Source organism: Dama dama, chromosome 10 (genome assembly GCF_033118175.1).
Source record: "Dama dama isolate Ldn47 chromosome 10, ASM3311817v1, whole genome shotgun sequence".
Taxonomy (NCBI): domain Eukaryota; kingdom Metazoa; phylum Chordata; class Mammalia; order Artiodactyla; family Cervidae; genus Dama; species Dama dama.
Genome location: NC_083690.1, coordinates 17,665,955 through 17,682,655, shown reverse-complemented (window position 1 = coordinate 17,682,655; position 16,701 = coordinate 17,665,955). Strand labels below are relative to the sequence as shown.

At 40.2% G+C, this 16,701-nt stretch overlaps 2 protein-coding genes across 5 annotated transcripts in view; both read left to right on the top strand.

Annotated features, from left to right (window-relative positions):
• The window catches only part of SMG1 (SMG1 nonsense mediated mRNA decay associated PI3K related kinase), a 97,081-nt gene extending 92,118 nt beyond the window's left edge, over positions 1-4,963 (top strand). For all 3 annotated transcript variants that reach the window (XM_061152923.1, XM_061152921.1, XM_061152922.1), the window contains one exon: positions 360-4,963. In XM_061152923.1, the coding sequence (XP_061008906.1) occupies positions 360-437 (78 nt within the window). In that variant the 3' untranslated portion in view covers positions 438-4,963. The remainder of the gene's footprint in view (positions 1-359) is intronic.
• Positions 4,964-7,297: 2,334 nt separating this feature from the next.
• Positions 7,298-15,079, top strand: ARL6IP1 (ADP ribosylation factor like GTPase 6 interacting protein 1). 2 transcript variants are annotated; one of them, XM_061152919.1, is made up of 6 exons: positions 7,298-7,448; positions 9,447-9,580; positions 10,036-10,155; positions 12,384-12,501; positions 13,074-13,158; positions 13,580-15,079. In XM_061152919.1, the coding sequence occupies exons 1-6, from the start codon at positions 7,413-7,415 to the stop codon at positions 13,696-13,698; spliced, it is 612 nt and encodes a 203-aa protein (XP_061008902.1). In that variant the 5' UTR covers positions 7,298-7,412; the 3' UTR covers positions 13,699-15,079. The 2 variants fall into 2 exon arrangements, with proteins under 2 accessions (XP_061008902.1, XP_061008903.1); XM_061152920.1 differs by lacking the exon at positions 10,036-10,155.
• The last annotated feature ends 1,622 nt before the right edge of the window (positions 15,080-16,701 follow it).

Genomic DNA, 16,701 nt, shown 5'->3' with positions numbered 1-16,701 from the left:
TGCTGAGTATCAAACTGTGTTCCAGAATCTGCTGGGCACTTTTCAGTTCACCTAAGCATTTGTCCAGTGAATTCACATGTTTAATCCCAAGAACACCTGTGAGGTCAGTGGCACTCTTTTTCCATCTAAGGATTTGTAAGGCTCAAGGGGGCTTGTGACTTTCCCAAGACACACATTTGTAAGTTACAGCATTAGGAGGGAAGCTCAGATTATTTAACTTCTTCCCACCATGACAACTGCACATCTTTGGGTAATTAATTTGGGTGATAAGAAACTTAAACAGTTCATGTAACTCAGATAAGAATCATGCTCTTTCAAGTTTTAAATGGCTTTAAATTCTGTCCTGCCCATTTTTACAGGTTGACTATGTCATTAAGGAAGCAACTAATCTAGATAACTTGGCTCAGCTGTATGAAGGTTGGACAGCCTGGGTATGAATGGCAAGACAGTAGATGAGTCTGGTTAAGCGAGGTCAGACATCCACCAGAATCAACTCAGCCTCAGGCATCCAAAGCCACACCACAGTCGGTGGTGATGCAACTGGGGGCTTACTCTGAGGAAACCTAGGAAATCTCGGTGCGCTAGGGAAGTGATCCTGCAGGACAGCTGCACTCAGGGATACGCCCAACACCATGGCCTGCAACCCCAGGGTCAAGGGTGAAAGCAAGCAAGCAAGCTCACCGCCTGAACACGGAGATTGTCTTTCTGCCACAGAACAGCTGCAGACGTGTCAGGAGGTTAGCTGCAGAAAGAGATCGGGATGCCGCGGAGCACAGTGATTTGGAACTCCATTCCACCTGACCCCGTGTGTACAATCCAGGAAAAAAACCCCGCTCAGAAACAGAGGAAACTGGGGCCGCGAAGAAATCACAGCCAAGGAAGATTTGATGCATTCAGATTCTTGCATAACACTTGTTGCTTAGCAACAGTACTGGTCGGGTTGACCAATAAGTACAAAAAAAGGCTATGCGATATGAATTTCAGAAATGGACTGAAGAAGGAGAGCTATGTAACAGATACACTACATTGGAAGAACTTACTTCTGAAATGAAGGGAAAAAAAACCCACCCCATCGTCCTCCTCCCCATCCCCCACCATCTGCCCATTTCCCCCTTTACCTGATCTAGTAGATTAGCCATCTTTCACATTCACTTTTATTTCAATCCTTATATTTCATGTACTTCATCTCGATGCTGTTAACTTATATTTGGAGTGATAAACAGAAAATTTTCCAAAACCACTGATAACATGGAAAATGCAAGGATTGTTTAAAGGTCTGATGATCACATACAAAATGTAATTCTGGTTATTTAAGTCATATCTGTGATTCTATCATGTACAGTTTCCAGAATTGTCACTGTGCATTCAAAAGTAATGAATCTAACAGACATTTGATTTAATGTACACTCCCCTTTGCTTATAGTGTACATTTTTGAGAGGTCATTCAAATTTTCCCTCTTCTGTGATTGCTGTAGTTTCTTCATAGAAAGTAGCTAATCCAATGTAATCTTTTACCTTTTTAAAAACCAGGATAGAGTACATATTAGTTTTACATTGTTGATGACAGATTAACAATAAAGTGATGTTCTGGTGGAGGTAGAGTGAAATGTTTTTTTTAATTTAGTTTTCTCATTTGATACTTTTAATTTACAAGGTGTAAATTAAAAGTGCTTTAGTTTACCTGGCCTTTTAGGACATATACATGAAACATGAGCAAAAAGTAAGAACCACCAACATCTTTTATTAAGTTCCATTATTAGTGTGTGAAGTACTTTGATTTTTGCACAGTTTTAATAGTTCAGTAGTAAATTCATGATCAAGGTTTCCTTAAATTTAGCATTGCATTTCAGTACTGACTGTGTAAGCTCAATTGTTGATCCAAAATAAAAATCCAGACTAGAATAGGATTCCTAAAATCACGTATCAACACAGAGTAGAAGAGGATTAAAATCTTGATTGAGTACATTTTCCCTGCAATTTAGAGATTAGGGCTATGATCACTTTCTAGTTGCCAGTCTTCACAGACAAACTTGAAAGGAATTAAGGAAAAATTTCGCATAGTTCTGGCCTTTGCTGTATTCTGATTGCCACATTAATCGGTAATCTTTAAATACTCATGGGAGAATGCATTTCAGTATCAGTGCTCTAATACTTTGACAGGTATTATAAGAAAGGTGATATTTTTGAATACCCATGTGTCTAATAACAAGTTAAGGAACCTAGTGCATCAAATTTTATTTTCTTCATTCATTTTGAACCTTATTTTCACAATCAAAACAACCTATCGGAATAATAATGCCATATTGTGTTTTGCACACTGCTTTATTTTCTACAGGCTGTTGCACTCATCACTTGATTACCTCTACTAAGATTAGTCTTTCAACAACATTCTTTGTCACAAGGAAGAACTTTTATTACAGTGATAAAACCAGTTCACACTAGTTTGTCCTTATAGACAGTAATCAGAAATTGCTTCTTCTTTGGCAAAGAAGAAAAATGAAATAGGTGAATTTTATTGCCTGTGAATTTCAGGCTTCAGAGGTACCTGGCACCTTATCCTAGCGAAAACAAAACAGCTTTACATAAAAAACATGTGCCTCTGCTGAATTATCCATCACTTTTATTTTAAAATGATCCCTCAGAGAATAGTGTGACATATACATGTTTGGTTGTAGGGCAGATATGCGTGATTGATGACTTCAAAGCTTGCTCTTGGCTGCATTCTGGACAACAAGACCTCAGTCTGTACTCTTTGGCTGCTTCTGGGGGAGTCATTTGACAAGTAGCCTTGTCATTTTGAACTGTTAAAAGAGAACTCAACAGTTACGAGATTTAATCAGCAGTAAAAGGCTTTGGTCATACAGCAGATTCAGAAGACAGGTCTATATTTTGGTGATTATCTTGTAAAATGTGAAGTTCAGAGTGCTATGGTTATGAAGTCATACGTTTTTGATAATACAGAAATAACCTGTGGAAAACCAGGGGTCTGCTTCCTCCCTCCCTCCTCCTGTCCCCCATCCCCTCTCCCACCTTCCTCCTTCCTCTTCCTCCCGACCCCGACTTCTGCACTCCCTCTCTCTTGTGCTCTCCCCCCGCCCTTTCTTAAGATTCAGGGGGTACAGAATAACTTAACAACTTCTACAATTTGATGTACCCTTGGAAATTGAAGTTTATCATAAGTGTTTTGCTGTCTTTAATTTTCTAGAATTGCCTGAATTTTAGTTGCTTTCTCTATAAAGCTGTGGAGGCTTAGTAGTCTTATGGAGCTGTCAGTATTTCTTTTACTCTGTTTCTTTGCTGTGTCTTGCAGTATCTCATTATTTCTGGTCATGAGTTCTTCACATAGTTTGCTAGATGATTATTCTTTTGTGTCTGGCACTTGTGAGTTGAGATACGTGAGGTTTCTGTGTGAGAACTGATAATCAAGCTCTTGATCTGCTCCCCTAAATTGCTCTTTTAGAGCCCAAACCCCAGGTTCAGGGTTGAGGGTTTGTAATACAAAGAAAAACTTCCATCACTCTGCCCTTAACACTTGCCTCTGTTGTCTAAGTGTCGTATGTGGTGTTCTTAATGTCCAGTGTTTGGTGTTATCTGCATTGTTTTTGTTTTTAATTGTTGTTCTGATGTGTGAAATTTAAGGAAAGAGCCATTAAAAAAATTCCAAGCAGGGCAATGCAAGTACAGCCAAATATTAGAGTTGATGTGCAATCTTAGGTCCTTTTAAATCTGTTGTGATATAGGCAGTACTTTGAATTGAGAAGTCTTCCTGGCCTATTTTCCTCTACATATTTGTAATTACTCTGGGGCTTACTTGTTTTGGCAGTACTAAAAGCAAAGGAGCTGGTTCTTCTTTTCTCCCAGTTCTTTTCATATTAAAGAAGGCGCCTACAATTAGCCTGTTAGCTTCTGTTCATATATATATATAAAAAATCAGTGAATGTTTTTCTGTTAGCACATTGAAGTACCTTTGTTTTACATAAAACCAGATATATATGAAAACCAATGACCTTCCATTCTGTATCTTGAGCTTGTAAAATTCCAGTAATTTAGAGCTAGGACTTTTCCCCTCTTAACTCTAGGAGGTATAGACTATGTTAATAAAAGGATCGCTTAAAGAAGGCAGATTTTTTTCACTATTTGGGTTATATTAGAAAGATTCCTCCTATGGGGAAAAACTAACATTATAAATTTTCCAAACACTGAGGAAGGAAATCCACTGTATTATGAACCCGGAAGGGTTTGTTGCACTTTTCCTGCTTTTTTTAAGGCCTGGGTAACAATATCACCATCTCTTTTTTTACAAAAGGGCAGATGAACTGCAATTGAGAGAAGCTTTATAGGTTCAGTGGTTAGTTGTACAACATGAACCATTTAGCCTCTTGCTTTCCATGGGAATTTGGGCTTACTAGGGAAAAAGCTGTTTGTTGTGCTGTTGTAAGAGTGTCATAAAATTAGCTTGACTTTGGAAGATGATAAACTTAACTGAATGTTCTGAAATGCAGACTTGCAGAATGTATGTCTTTCAAAACAGGCTTTTTTTTTTTTTTCCTCGACAGTCCAAGTTTCAGCTCCTGTTTAAAGTTCTTTTATTTTTCTGGTTTAAATTTTCCTTGTATTTCCACCTGTAATGTCAATGGCAACATCACACTTCACTTGTTAATTTACTTTACCCTTGTTATATAAGAGCAAATTGAGTTGAACTGAATCTTCCTTGTTCTAGTAACATTGTATAAGTAAAGTGGCTTCTCTGTACAAAAGGTTGTAATGCCTCCTGATGGATATAATTTTGTGATTGTATTTAAAAGTTGAATAAATCACACCAGCTTCCTGAAAATGCTCATAATGCATCTTTTGGAAAACAAAAGTACATGGCCTACTTTGTGCATATTTGCATCAACATGGCAAAGATTGTATGAAATACCTGTTTTTCAGAAAATAAAGTCTTAAAAGATGTAGCATTTAAGCTCTGAATTTGTTGAAGTAGTTTCCAGAAAACTTAATTTTGGAGTATGGCTAGCTTTTTTAAAGCATTAATACCTCCAAAAGTTTAAAAAGTTGATTCTAAAAAAATGTATTTTACATGTTCTAATATTTTTGAATAGAAGTGGAAATTTTACTTCAAAGTTCTTAGTATTAAGGCACAATTTATTAAGCTTCATTTTGTATATCTTTAAGAACTTCTGTAGATTATTATTGACATATATTCCCTGGTGTGTGGTGTGTAAAAGCTCTGAAGGAAAACAATATCCAGCTTGTTTGAATATCTGGAAATCAGATTGCATTTGTTGCTGCCAGATTCTGTAGGAGGATCTGTTCAGTCATCTGATACATTTCAAAAGCTCACATCCTGCCTTTGTAGTACCCCCAAAAGAAAAAACAAACAAAAAAACCCAACCAACCCAAAACTCCAAAGGAAGCTACACCAAGTGCTGGCTGGGATTTTTAGTAATTAGGGCAATTGGAAATTTAGTTAAGGACCTTATTTCAGTGCCTTAGGCTGTTAAGTTGTAAATAAGTCTGGGAACGTGTTCCTTGAGTAACAAGAACTGTGCTGTTTTAAATCAGTTTCTTTAGTTTTTTTCACCTACTTCAATTTCACAAGCTGATGTTGAAGTCTTTCTTCTGAAGTTGTACATAGAGAACTTGGGTTAAAACCAGGTACATTCTGTAACAAAAACTGATTTCCCAAAGTACAAAAGGCAGGTTTTAAAGTCTAATAACCCCACACCTCTCCCTTTGGAAGAGGATGTTACTGTGCCTGTAGCAAGATTTTGCACGCAGTGCTCTATATATTCACTATGTGGCTGCTGATTGGGACATTTTTTCTTTTGAATAGGTAGAGGAGGGCCTGCTCCTCACACTTTATATATAAAGTCTCCCAAAATGGGGTATACCAATTGGCTGCATTTTCCCTACATAAACACTTTTTTCTTCCCCCCAACCTTTCCAAAAGCGGCATTTGAAAAGTCTCCTTCCCTTACAAAGCCCCCCAACCCTGCCCTGCTCCGCAGGGTTTATACCTGATCAGATGCTTATTTTTTTTTAAAGTTCAATGGCAAATTTCATACCTTTTAATGATATTCACAATGCCTCTGTCCCCCTAGTTTTCTTAGGGGCAGCATGTGGTCTGTAGCTGTGTTGGCTCACATTTCTTTATGCCTTCCCTGAACTCTTTATGAACCTGGTAGTTATTTAAGGAACGTTTTTAAAATAAACTTGATGGCATAATATAGATGACTATAAAAGGATGAAAGACTGGAAGTTGAAAGCTATGGCATGTTTTTCTGAAAGAGACATCTGACCAGGTCAACATTTGGCATTATTTTGTTTGTGTTGAGTAATGAAAACGTTAATGCATTTTGAAATCCTGGAGAGAAAATGTGTCTCACGTCGATCATCTGGTTCTTAAATTGCAATGAATTCCACTCATAAGATGGTTTACATCTTTCCTTATATGAAAGGATCTGTCAAAGCCAGCCCCTTTTTGGAGGGGGACCATGCAGTTTCAAGTGAAGTGTTCTACCAAAAACTTCCCCAAAGAACCCATGAAAATAAACCACTTTTATAAAATGATGCATTTTTCACAAGCTGTCAAACTATGCCCCGATGTCCACACCCTCTCTGCCGCCCACCCCCCGCCCCTCCATCTAAGGCCTTATTTCTAATGAGTAGGAAGGAAAAACTGCAGAAAATCCACAATTTATGCCCTTTTCCCTTGTCCTCAAAGCTCATGAGATGGGCACGAGTCTCCGAGTCACATATCTAGGCTAAACTGCTCAGAAGCCTGATGAGGGCTGCCAGAGCAGGGATTAGAAGAAATGCGGATCCAACTAGGTGCACGGCCAGGCCCAGGGCCACCCGCTGGATCTGGTAGAAGATCCCAGCCCGCCCCTTTAAGGAGGTTACTGTCACATGCCCATCTCTGCCCTCGGCCTGATACTGCGTGGCATATTTCCTTAGGGACTCAATTCCAGAGAGGGTGCTTAGCCTGCTCTGAAGTCCCCTGTAAGACCATCCGAAAGCCACCTGGCGGCCCGCCTTGGGAATACTGAAGCCAGGCCAGGCCCCAGGCAGCGGCCGTTGAACCGCTTCGGCGAGGCCTGGGCGGGGCGTCGCCCATCTACTGGGCGCTGATTGGCTATCACATGGCCCCGCCCCCGGGGCCCCGGCGTGGTCTCACTCTTTGACCTCGGTTTCAAGTCATGCGCTGGGCAGCGGTTGGTCCGGCTTGCTCAAGCTTGATCTCGATTTGCCCAATGAGGAACGAGCTTCGCAGGGTCTGTCGGGAAAGGCCGCCAGCGTATATAAGCGGGCTACGGGGCGTATCCTCGCGTTAGGGGTGCGGCGAGGGAATCTGCGGAGCAGTAGGGTTGGTGGCGTCCTGTGCTCGCTGAGACTGCATCTTGAGAACTATGGCGGAAGGAGATAATCGCAGCACCAATCTGCTGGTGAGTCCCAGCGCCTAGTAGCCAGAGGACCGAGCGGAGCCTCCGGACTTTGGTGTGCTCCGTGGGACTGCGCTGCGGCCTTGTTCTTATCACCCGCCGCGGGCCCGGCCCTCCTGTCCCTTCTCAGGTGTAGGCGACGACGCTTGCCCTTTCGGCTTCTTGGTTAACCTCTGCTTGGCAGTGACGAGTCGTGGCGACTCCTAACACCCCTTTGGGGAAGGTGCGCGATGGAGCGAAGAGGGCGCGTGATCATTCACTGCAATGGAGGTTGAGGAGGAAGCTGGAGAAGGGAGCTGTGACCAGTCTGGGTTGCAGTCAGTGACAGAGGGCTGAGAGGGTCCTGTCGAGCGCCTTTGGGGCCCAGACTCCAGCCGTATCTGTGTCTCCCCCTCCTTGATCTTAACCAGAATGTTCCTTCGCCCTTTACCCTAACGCTTGGGCAGGAGTGGAGGGTCAAAGGGCTCTTCCCGAGCGTTTCTGTTAGAGCCTGGCACGGCTTAAAGCGGCAGGGAGGCTTCGAGCTCGCGACTGGAAACTGGAGGTGGGATCCAGCTGGAAGGACAGTGGGAGGTTCCTGGCGTTTGTCTGGAGGTTTGTCTGGAAGGCTGGGAGGGGGTGTCACAGAACGATTTTAGAGTAAGCAGGGGTCGAAGGGAACTGCAGTGAGCTTGTATCAAAGGCAGACAATTCTAACCCTAGCCTGAATCTCACCGCAGGATCTAGGCAAAAGCGAGAGAAGTCTGTCCATCTTCTCCTTGGCCTTTACCCAGGAAAAGACAAGCCACACACCATCATCACAGTGAATAGAGAAACAGAATTTTGGCGTTTGATTTTCCAAGAGCCCAGGTTCTAACGAATCAAGTGATTTTGTTGAGCAGTTTTGATTGTGGTGATTTTCATTTTGTGTTGACTTTTAAATATGCATGACCTCTGCCCCTTTTCTATGGTTAGCCCCAGCACACACACACACACGCACACACCACACACACGCACGCACCACCCTCAAGATCGAAAAGCTATTGAAAGAACTGGTCTTGGCCTCGAGCTGGTCTGCTCTTTGCACAGAACAATGTGACTTAATTTGAGGAGAACAAGACCTTTGGCCTTGGCTTTGCTGAATTCAGATCTGTAAACTTCTGTGTCTCTCAGTTTCCTCATCTGTAGAATGAGAATAGTAAGAACACCTTCCTTTCAGCTTGTTGGGAGGAACCATTAAAGTGTAAGTATATAAAACATTTAACAGAGTTTCTGTCACATGGTACTCTTTTTAAGGAAACGTGGATTTCTTCCAGTTTTTTTTCTTTCCCGACTCTACCAAAACTTCACTTACATGCAAGAAAAAAACCAAACAACAACAAAAGCAAAATCAACTTAAAGGTTTTTTGCCACATTAGCTCATCTGAGAAGACTGCTTGCAGCTGATTGTCAGATTTGCAGAGAAATTTGACGTCTAACCAAAGCATCCTAAGTGTAGGAGCATTTTATTGAGATATATTGGGCTTAATATTGATAAGTCTTTTATAGTTCAGTGAAAGCCCAGTAGTTTTCCTTAGTTGTGCAAGCGATGCCAATATATAGATGATTCCAGTACACAAAGAGCTATTTTGGAAATAGAAAGCTGTTCAGGGAGAGGCTTTCCTCAAGGATTCAGAAGTTGGGGGTTAAATCAATGAAATGACAAAACAACAGATCGATTGTAACAACCTGAAATGAGCAAACTTCAAGTGATCTTATTTTATACTCGGGGCAGTGCCACTTAGCAGTGCATGACTTTGGGAAAATAACCATTCGGAACTCACTTTAATTGTAAATGGGTCTGATTATCCCTATCTTAAGGGGTCTTATAAGGATAATGTTACATAACCCCAGTACTTGGGCTTGGAAAGTGACTGTTACATGATAATTTTACCCCCACTGATTTCTGACTTTGGTATCTCTAGAAGTCACAGAAATGTTGAGATTAGTAAAATGATTGTTTTAAACGTTGATTGTATGTAGGCTGCAGAGACTGCAAGTCTGGAAGAGCAGCTGCAAGGCTGGGGAGAAGTGATGCTGATGGCAGATAAAGTCCTCCGATGGGAAAGAGCCTGGTTTCCACCTGCCATCATGGGTGTGGTTTCTTTGGTGTTTCTGTAAGTGAGCTATTAAATTACAATAGGTTTATGCTTGTTACTAATAATGGTTCAGGTTTCATTTATGAAAGTGCCTGAAGTCTTGTAATTTTAATATCTGTAAAAAATGCCTTTCCTTAGAGCCGTCTGCCTGGTTTTCAGAATCCATAGTACTATGTAAACTCAGTAACCGGTGCAGTGAAACAAATCTGTCATTCAAACTTAGGACCATTTACACTCCTAGAAGGTGTTGAGGACCCCAAAGGGCTTTTGCCTCTTGATGTTTACATTAACCATTATGGCTGGGATGTCATCATGTCATCAAACTTCCGGAAAACCACTTGTGAGAAAATGAGAATAGGAAGGGCAGATAACATCTTTTGAGAACCAGAGGACGAAGTGAATAAATATCTTCAGCTGGCACTAATAAAGACCGTATTTTTCTAACCTTTGTTACTTTTTTTTTTTTTAAACAGGACTATCTACTATCTAGATCCATCTGTTCTATCTGGTGTTTCCTGTTTTGTTATGTTTTTGTGCTTGGCTGACTACCTTGTTCCCATTCTAGCACCTAGAATTTTTGGCTCCAATAAATGGTAGGTGGCCTAATGATGTGGCATTCAAATTTCTGAGAAGTTACGAACCTGATAACTGTGACTAGGGTGCTGTAATTACACACAGAGAACTGCCTTAATTAACAGATAGCTAGGGATTAGACGTTTTTTGATGTAAAGAATTTCTTAGCTGATTCACATATAAATCATGAATTTCCAGTACTTACATCTCCATAGTTCTTTTATACTCTAGCATTTATTTTGATTTTTTTCTTTCTAGACCTTTCTATTGAAGTGAGGCTTTTTTCGGTAATGATTTTTCAGTGATTGCAGAACTCATAATGAGCTTTCCGTAAAAGTAGTATGTCTACTTTACATTTTTACCATTGATATTTAAGATAATACTAATTTCATAAATAACTTATGAATAACTGAAAACAGTAAACATAGCTTTTTTTTTTGCCTGTTCATTTAGCAACTGTTTATTGAATGTCTACTTTTATGTTAGTGCACTCTTCTGGGTGCTGTGAAGTATTTTGATTTTTAAGATTGATCTTGTGTTTCAGGCTAAGACATTGAGGCAGTGCAGTAGTGGTTAGCAAAAGTGCTTAAGAATAGATTCAAGCTTATACAGAAGTGGGTTGTTTATTTCATTTATACCATTCTTTGAACAAGTTACTTATGGGTTCCCAAGATAAGGTTAAGTGGCTTTGGATCCTATTAAAGTATTGCTTAACTTTTCTCTGGAATGTTGGATTTCTTACTTTTGATCCAAATAGTGAACAAAACTAGATAGAGGAATGGGATTTTTTTTTTTTTCTCCTAGATGTTTTTCTCCCTTGGTTGTTTATTTTAATTTGATTAGTAGTCTACTTGTGCCTGTAGTTTTTTGTTCTGATAATAACAAATTATAAAAATAATTTTAAATGTAGGAATTGCTTAAATTATGGGATAAGTAAGCATGTTTGTTTGTATAAACATGTTCTATCATATCAGAATGGTTAGTGTTAGGAAATGTCCTCTGAATTGTTTTTCATGTGCAGTAATGAATTATTCTGCAGTTTGGGAGCCAAGTATTTTTTAAGTAATTTTTAAAGTTTATTTTTAATTTATTTGGCTGTGCCCCCTCTTCACTGTGGCATGTGGGATCTAGTTTGCTGATCAGGGATCAAACCTGGGCCCCCTGCATTGGGGAACTCAGAGTCTTAACCACTGGACCACCAAGGAGAAGTCCCTGGGGGCAAGTTTGTGACTATGCAGTGTAACAATTAACAGACTCAACCTCATACCCTGATTTTATTAGCCAGATAACGTTCTAATCTGCTAAGTCTTAAGTCCTGGAGAAAAAATTTCAGAAGTTAACACATGAGGTTTCTTGGTAGCTGGTATGTTACCACTGGCGCACTTTTGTTTTTTGACCTTTCTGAGGAAGGAAGAACACTGTTGCATAGTCACAGCCCGGCCTTGACTATGGGCAGCATATGAATGTCTGATTAGAAGAAGTTCCAGGGCTCTGCAGAAGAAGGCCTTCTACTGTATCACTGCAGATGGACAAGGACAAGGACTAGCAGAGAGCAAGCAACACACCCCAGCATAGGGCTTACTTTTTATATCAACCATTATTTCTGTGTAACAAAGATAGCACAAAGACAAAATTAAAAAAAAAAATCAGAACCCAGAATACATTATAAATGAAAATGGACTTTTTGGGAGGATCTTTTTGTATTCTTATTGCTGTTTTGTTTGTGATTTGTGATTGGATTTGAACTGTTTGTGGCTGCCTTGGCATCAAATGTATGAAGCCCAGTTGAGGGTATTGTGCTTTGAATGCCAATTGTTACTAACTGTGGTAGAAATGTCACATCCTCCTCAAGATAGTGGGACTCTGGTGGCCACCACTCAGGATTCACTGGGGTCTGCCAAATGATACAGGAAGTTTTGGGGGTTTTTTTTTTTTTGGTTTGTTTCCGTCTTTTGTTTGCTTTTTGGCCATGTGGCACAGCTGTGGGATTTCAGTTCCCTGACCAGGGATTGCACCTGGGCCCTCAGAAGTGAGAGCTTGAAGTCCCAACCACTGGACCAAAAGGAATTCCCCAAAGAGTCTTAATGGCCCAAGAGCTCTTTTTTTAAAAAAAAAAATAAGATAATGGTGAATTGTTTTCTTATTTATAGATTTTCTTTGGAAAGTAGCTTCTGAAATTTGAGAGGGTGGTATACTTCTGTTTAATATTTAGATTTGTCTATAGTAAAGAGGAAAATTCTTTTTCTAGGACCACTGAGCAACAGCAAAGATTCCATGAAATTTGCAGCAATCTAGTAAAAACGCGACGCAGAGCTGTGGGCTGGTGGAAACGCCTCTTTACACTAAAGGAAGAAAAGCCTAAAATGGTACTTTTTTGGTTTTGACTACTTAAGTAGAGCAACATTTTAAGATTGTGTCAGATTTTACATCATAGTCTAAAGCCTTTCTCTTTTACTCTAGTTGTAGTTGTATGTTTATCATTATGTGTTGGTTTAACTCCTCTGAGTACATTCATGAATATTTATTTATCAATTATACTGAGAGTTAAAATTACATTTTGCATTTTTCATTGTAGAGTGAATTTTTTCTGTTTTTTTTTACTTACTGAAATAAATATAAAAGATACATACTTCTCTTTTAGCTTCACTTGAGGTTACTATGTGACATTATCAATTGTGAAAGGAGTGTAATTTATATTATAAACTACTTAATTTACATATAGAATCACAGTTATTGTAGGAGAGAATGTATCTAGATTCTGTAAAATAAACCTAGGGAGTTTTCTGTAGGTTTTATTTAATATATAGATGCTAAATCTTTTTAAAGAAAAGTGAGAATAAAAACTGAGTTATCTTCCAACCTTAGAAACAACCTCCTAAACTTTCAGTTCTTACTCTGTTCTGAGGAGTTGCTAAATTCTTGTTATTTTCATTATTAGTACTTCATGACCATGATCGTTTCTCTGGCTGCGGTTGCTTGGGTCGGACAGCAGGTCCACAACCTCCTCCTCACCTACCTGATAGGTAAGTCTCTGGGGAAGTACTCTGCACATCCTGGCCAGTTTAACTGGAATTCAGTAAACAGTATGTTCCTTGCTCACTGAGTTCCAGGCAGTGATTAAGGAACTGTGTAAGCCTAAAAAGATGACTAAAAGCTGGGTCCTTGTTTTCAGTGAGTTTGTGGTCTTAGCAGAAGACAGACACAGAACTGATAACCAAGGCAGACAGTATTGTGTGTGAGGTAAAAATAGGCAGTGTGTGTTACCTGAGATTGGGAGGGATGAGACCAGAAGCTTCTGGGGATAAATACCAACGAGAATAATGGATATCATGTTGCTTCTTCCCATTAGAGTGTGTCTTAGTCTGAGGAATTCACTTCTGTAAAATGTAGTCGTCTTTAGAAAGTTAATTGCTGCCTCTGTAACTTTTTTTTTTTTTTTTTAAGTGACTTTCTTACTTTTGCTTCCGGGACTGAACCAACATGGAATCATTTCGAAATACATTGGAATGGCCAAAAGAGAGATAAACAAGCTTCTGAAACAAAAAGAAAAGAAAAATGAATAAAGCATTTGCTTTATTCAGTGTGATTAATGGAGTATACATTGTCCTTGGGAACAGTGTCTGTTATGCTGTTTGGATACTAAAATGTTACAGAAGTAGCTCTCTGCTGTCCCTTGCTCTGCCCTTAGTAGAAATTCTGACTTGTCAAGTAAGGCTTTATGCCCAGTGTCTTCATGGGTGTGTTCTTATCAGCTGGCCTTATATGGACAACTCTTCAGTTCCTCATCTTGGTTTTTTGTCACCCAGGGTTAACTGAACTCTTAGTTTTAAAATAACATAGTGGTGAACTTCACCTTTTAGTACAGTTAACAGTGACTTGGGATAACTGTTCAAGTTGATCTTTTTTTTAAGCTGGATACAGGAGAGTGGTCTGTGGTTTCAGGAAGCTCGTTCTATCATCTGCTTCCATGGTCTGCTTAAAAAACTGGCTTCATGAATATAGAGACCAAGTTTACCACTTCTGATGAAGAGACCAATGAAGAGTCATTCCTCATTCTGTTTCGATAGTGTGGGAGAAGCCTCATGGAATAAGATGAAACTCATTCCATGTCTTAGCATGTGTTTTCTCCCTTGTGCAGAAGTTAGCAGTTTGTGGGAAACATTGATCTTTCCTCCCAAATGGGGAATCTGACAGGAACTTTCAGAACTCTTGCTCCTACGCACTTAAACTTGAAGTTAGTACATCCTCAAAGGCTTTTTAGTAGCAGGCTTACACAAGTTGGTATTTAGGACTTCTAAATTTCAGATTTTCAGTTAATTGGAGCTAAAGTCTATAATAGGTTAAGAGTCATGTCTATGACCTTCACTCCAAGACCAGCCAATAAAGGACAAAAGTCTTCCTGTGTTGAGTCAAGATTCACTTCAGTAGAAAATAGCCTTATCCTACTAATTTTTCAAGACCAGAATAAGCCTTTAAAGATAAGTCTCAAGAGTCTCCTTTTATGGTAACACTGGCTGCTTTTGGTCCCCATAGATGGAGTAGTTGAAATCTGTAGGAATGGACCTCTGAGGAATGGACATGTGATATATTTGGGAACAATTCTTAAAACTGATTAACTAGCTGTAATATAGTTTTGTGAATATTGCACTGATGCTGTGAAACCTGGACCTTGTGGTATATCAGTCCCTAAATTAGTGTTATTTTCTCCCCTTCAATATTGCTGTAAACAGTGGCACTGTGTAGCATGTTTGACTTTTTTAAAAAAAAATGTTTCGTCTACAAACTACCATAATTTACACGTGTTTCCTCATTGTATATAAGTTTGTCTTCCTATCCAGATTTTTTGTGTGTGTGTTCTACCAATTAACTACTTTCGCAGTTTTAATCCTGTATTATTTCTTCTACTTTGTTAAAAGGGGAATAAATGAAAAAGCTGGAATCCTTCCTTGTGTCCTTTCTTTATAGCTTAACCAATACAGTGTTTCCATGATTGGATTTACATACCCAGTTAATGAACTATGCTCGGTGATCATTCCACTGCTGTAAGGGGCTCTTTAGATTTCCCAGGAGGCACAGTGGTAAAGAATCTGCCTGCAAATGCAGAAGATGCTGGAGAAGCGATCCCTGGGTTCGGAAGATCCCTTGGAGGAGGAAATGGTGACCCATTCTTGCCTGGGAAGCCCCATGGACAGAGGAGCCTGGTGGGCTACAGTCCATGGGGTCCCAAAGAGTTGGAGATGATTTAGCAACTAAGCATATGGCACAAGGTGCTCTTTAAGAACAGAATGAACTAAAAGGTTTACGTTCATTCAGTAAACATCCAGGCACCACCCTAGATGGAAAAGGAGATAAAATGAGTAAGTGATGGCCAAAGGTGGTATGTGAGGGTGTGGCTAGGAGGTCAGGCAGCAGAAGGATGCAGCAGAGAGGGCCTCCCACGCACATCTACCCTAGGACCTAGCTCAGAATTTGGTACCTGATGTGCTCAGTAATCAGTGGGTGACTTTTGTTTGCACTTAGAATTTTTTTAAAATAAAGGCCAAATTGGGTATTTTATCATTGGGTCTCACTATCTATTCTTTGTGGGTCCTGGGAACAGATTCAATGTCAAACCTCTTGCTTTCCCTACCTACCAAATGTGTGGATCCTTCCTTGAAGCCTCCTGGAGGCTTGATGTCTAGAAAAGGGAAGTTTCTACCCTGTCACCATAGGCCTCTTGGTCACCCAGTGCTCTGGAATGCAGCCACGTGCAGCTGTGATGACTGCAGGCCAGCTTGGATACTACGCCAGTTCTGGCCACAGCACAAGTCCCCTTTCAAGTTTCTTTGCACCACCTCTAGCAGAGTTATTCCAGAATTCACAGGACGTCAAGAGGGGATTTATACAGTCTTCTGCTCCATTCCACTCCTCTCCCTTCCCCCAGTCCCAACCATTCCAAGATTTCTGTTTATATGCCTTATATGCCCTCCTAGCTCTTCAAAGTGAAAGTCGCTCAGTTGTGTCCAACTCTTTGTGATCCCATGGACTGTAGTCCATGGAATTCTCCAGAATACTGGAGTGGGTAGCCGTTCCCTTCTCCAGGGGATCTTCCCGGCCCAGGAATTGAACCGGGGTCTCCTGCATCACAGGCGGATTCTTTACCAACTGAGCTGAGGGAAGCCCCTAGCTCTTAACAGCCATTCAAAAATCCATAGGCCACACAGTTTGGGAAATGAGACCCCACAAGTAATTTATACATGACCACTTTCTTTGACTTTTTAACCAACAGCAAAATTTTAACACTGAGTTAATTTAAGACTGAATTTAGTTTGCTTCCTCATTTGTGAGGTGGAGATAATACAGATCTCAAAGGGGCATTATGTTAACTCCTTGTGTTTTGAGGATTCAGAGTTAATCTACAGGAAGTGCTTAGTGGCAGTTAGGAATCAGTAGCTGTTAGAGACCTTCAGACAGATCAAATGGCACTTCCTCCTGGCAAAGCTTTAGCAACTTTCCAGGCCACCTCTCCATTCCCACATTCATATTGGCATGGAAACAGCACACTGCCCGGTATTGTTATTTAGAGA

Coding starts and splice junctions, on each gene's coding strand:
- ARL6IP1 (XM_061152919.1), top strand. CDS start 7,413: ATGGCGGAAGGAGATAATCGCAGCACCAATCTGCTG. Junction 9,581..10,035: donor GTGGTTTCTTTGGTGTTTCT/GTAAGTGAGCTA, acceptor TTTTTTAAACAG/GACTATCTACTATCTAGATC. Junction 13,159..13,579: donor CCTCCTCACCTACCTGATAG/GTAAGTCTCTGG, acceptor TTTTTTTTTAAG/TGACTTTCTTACTTTTGCTT.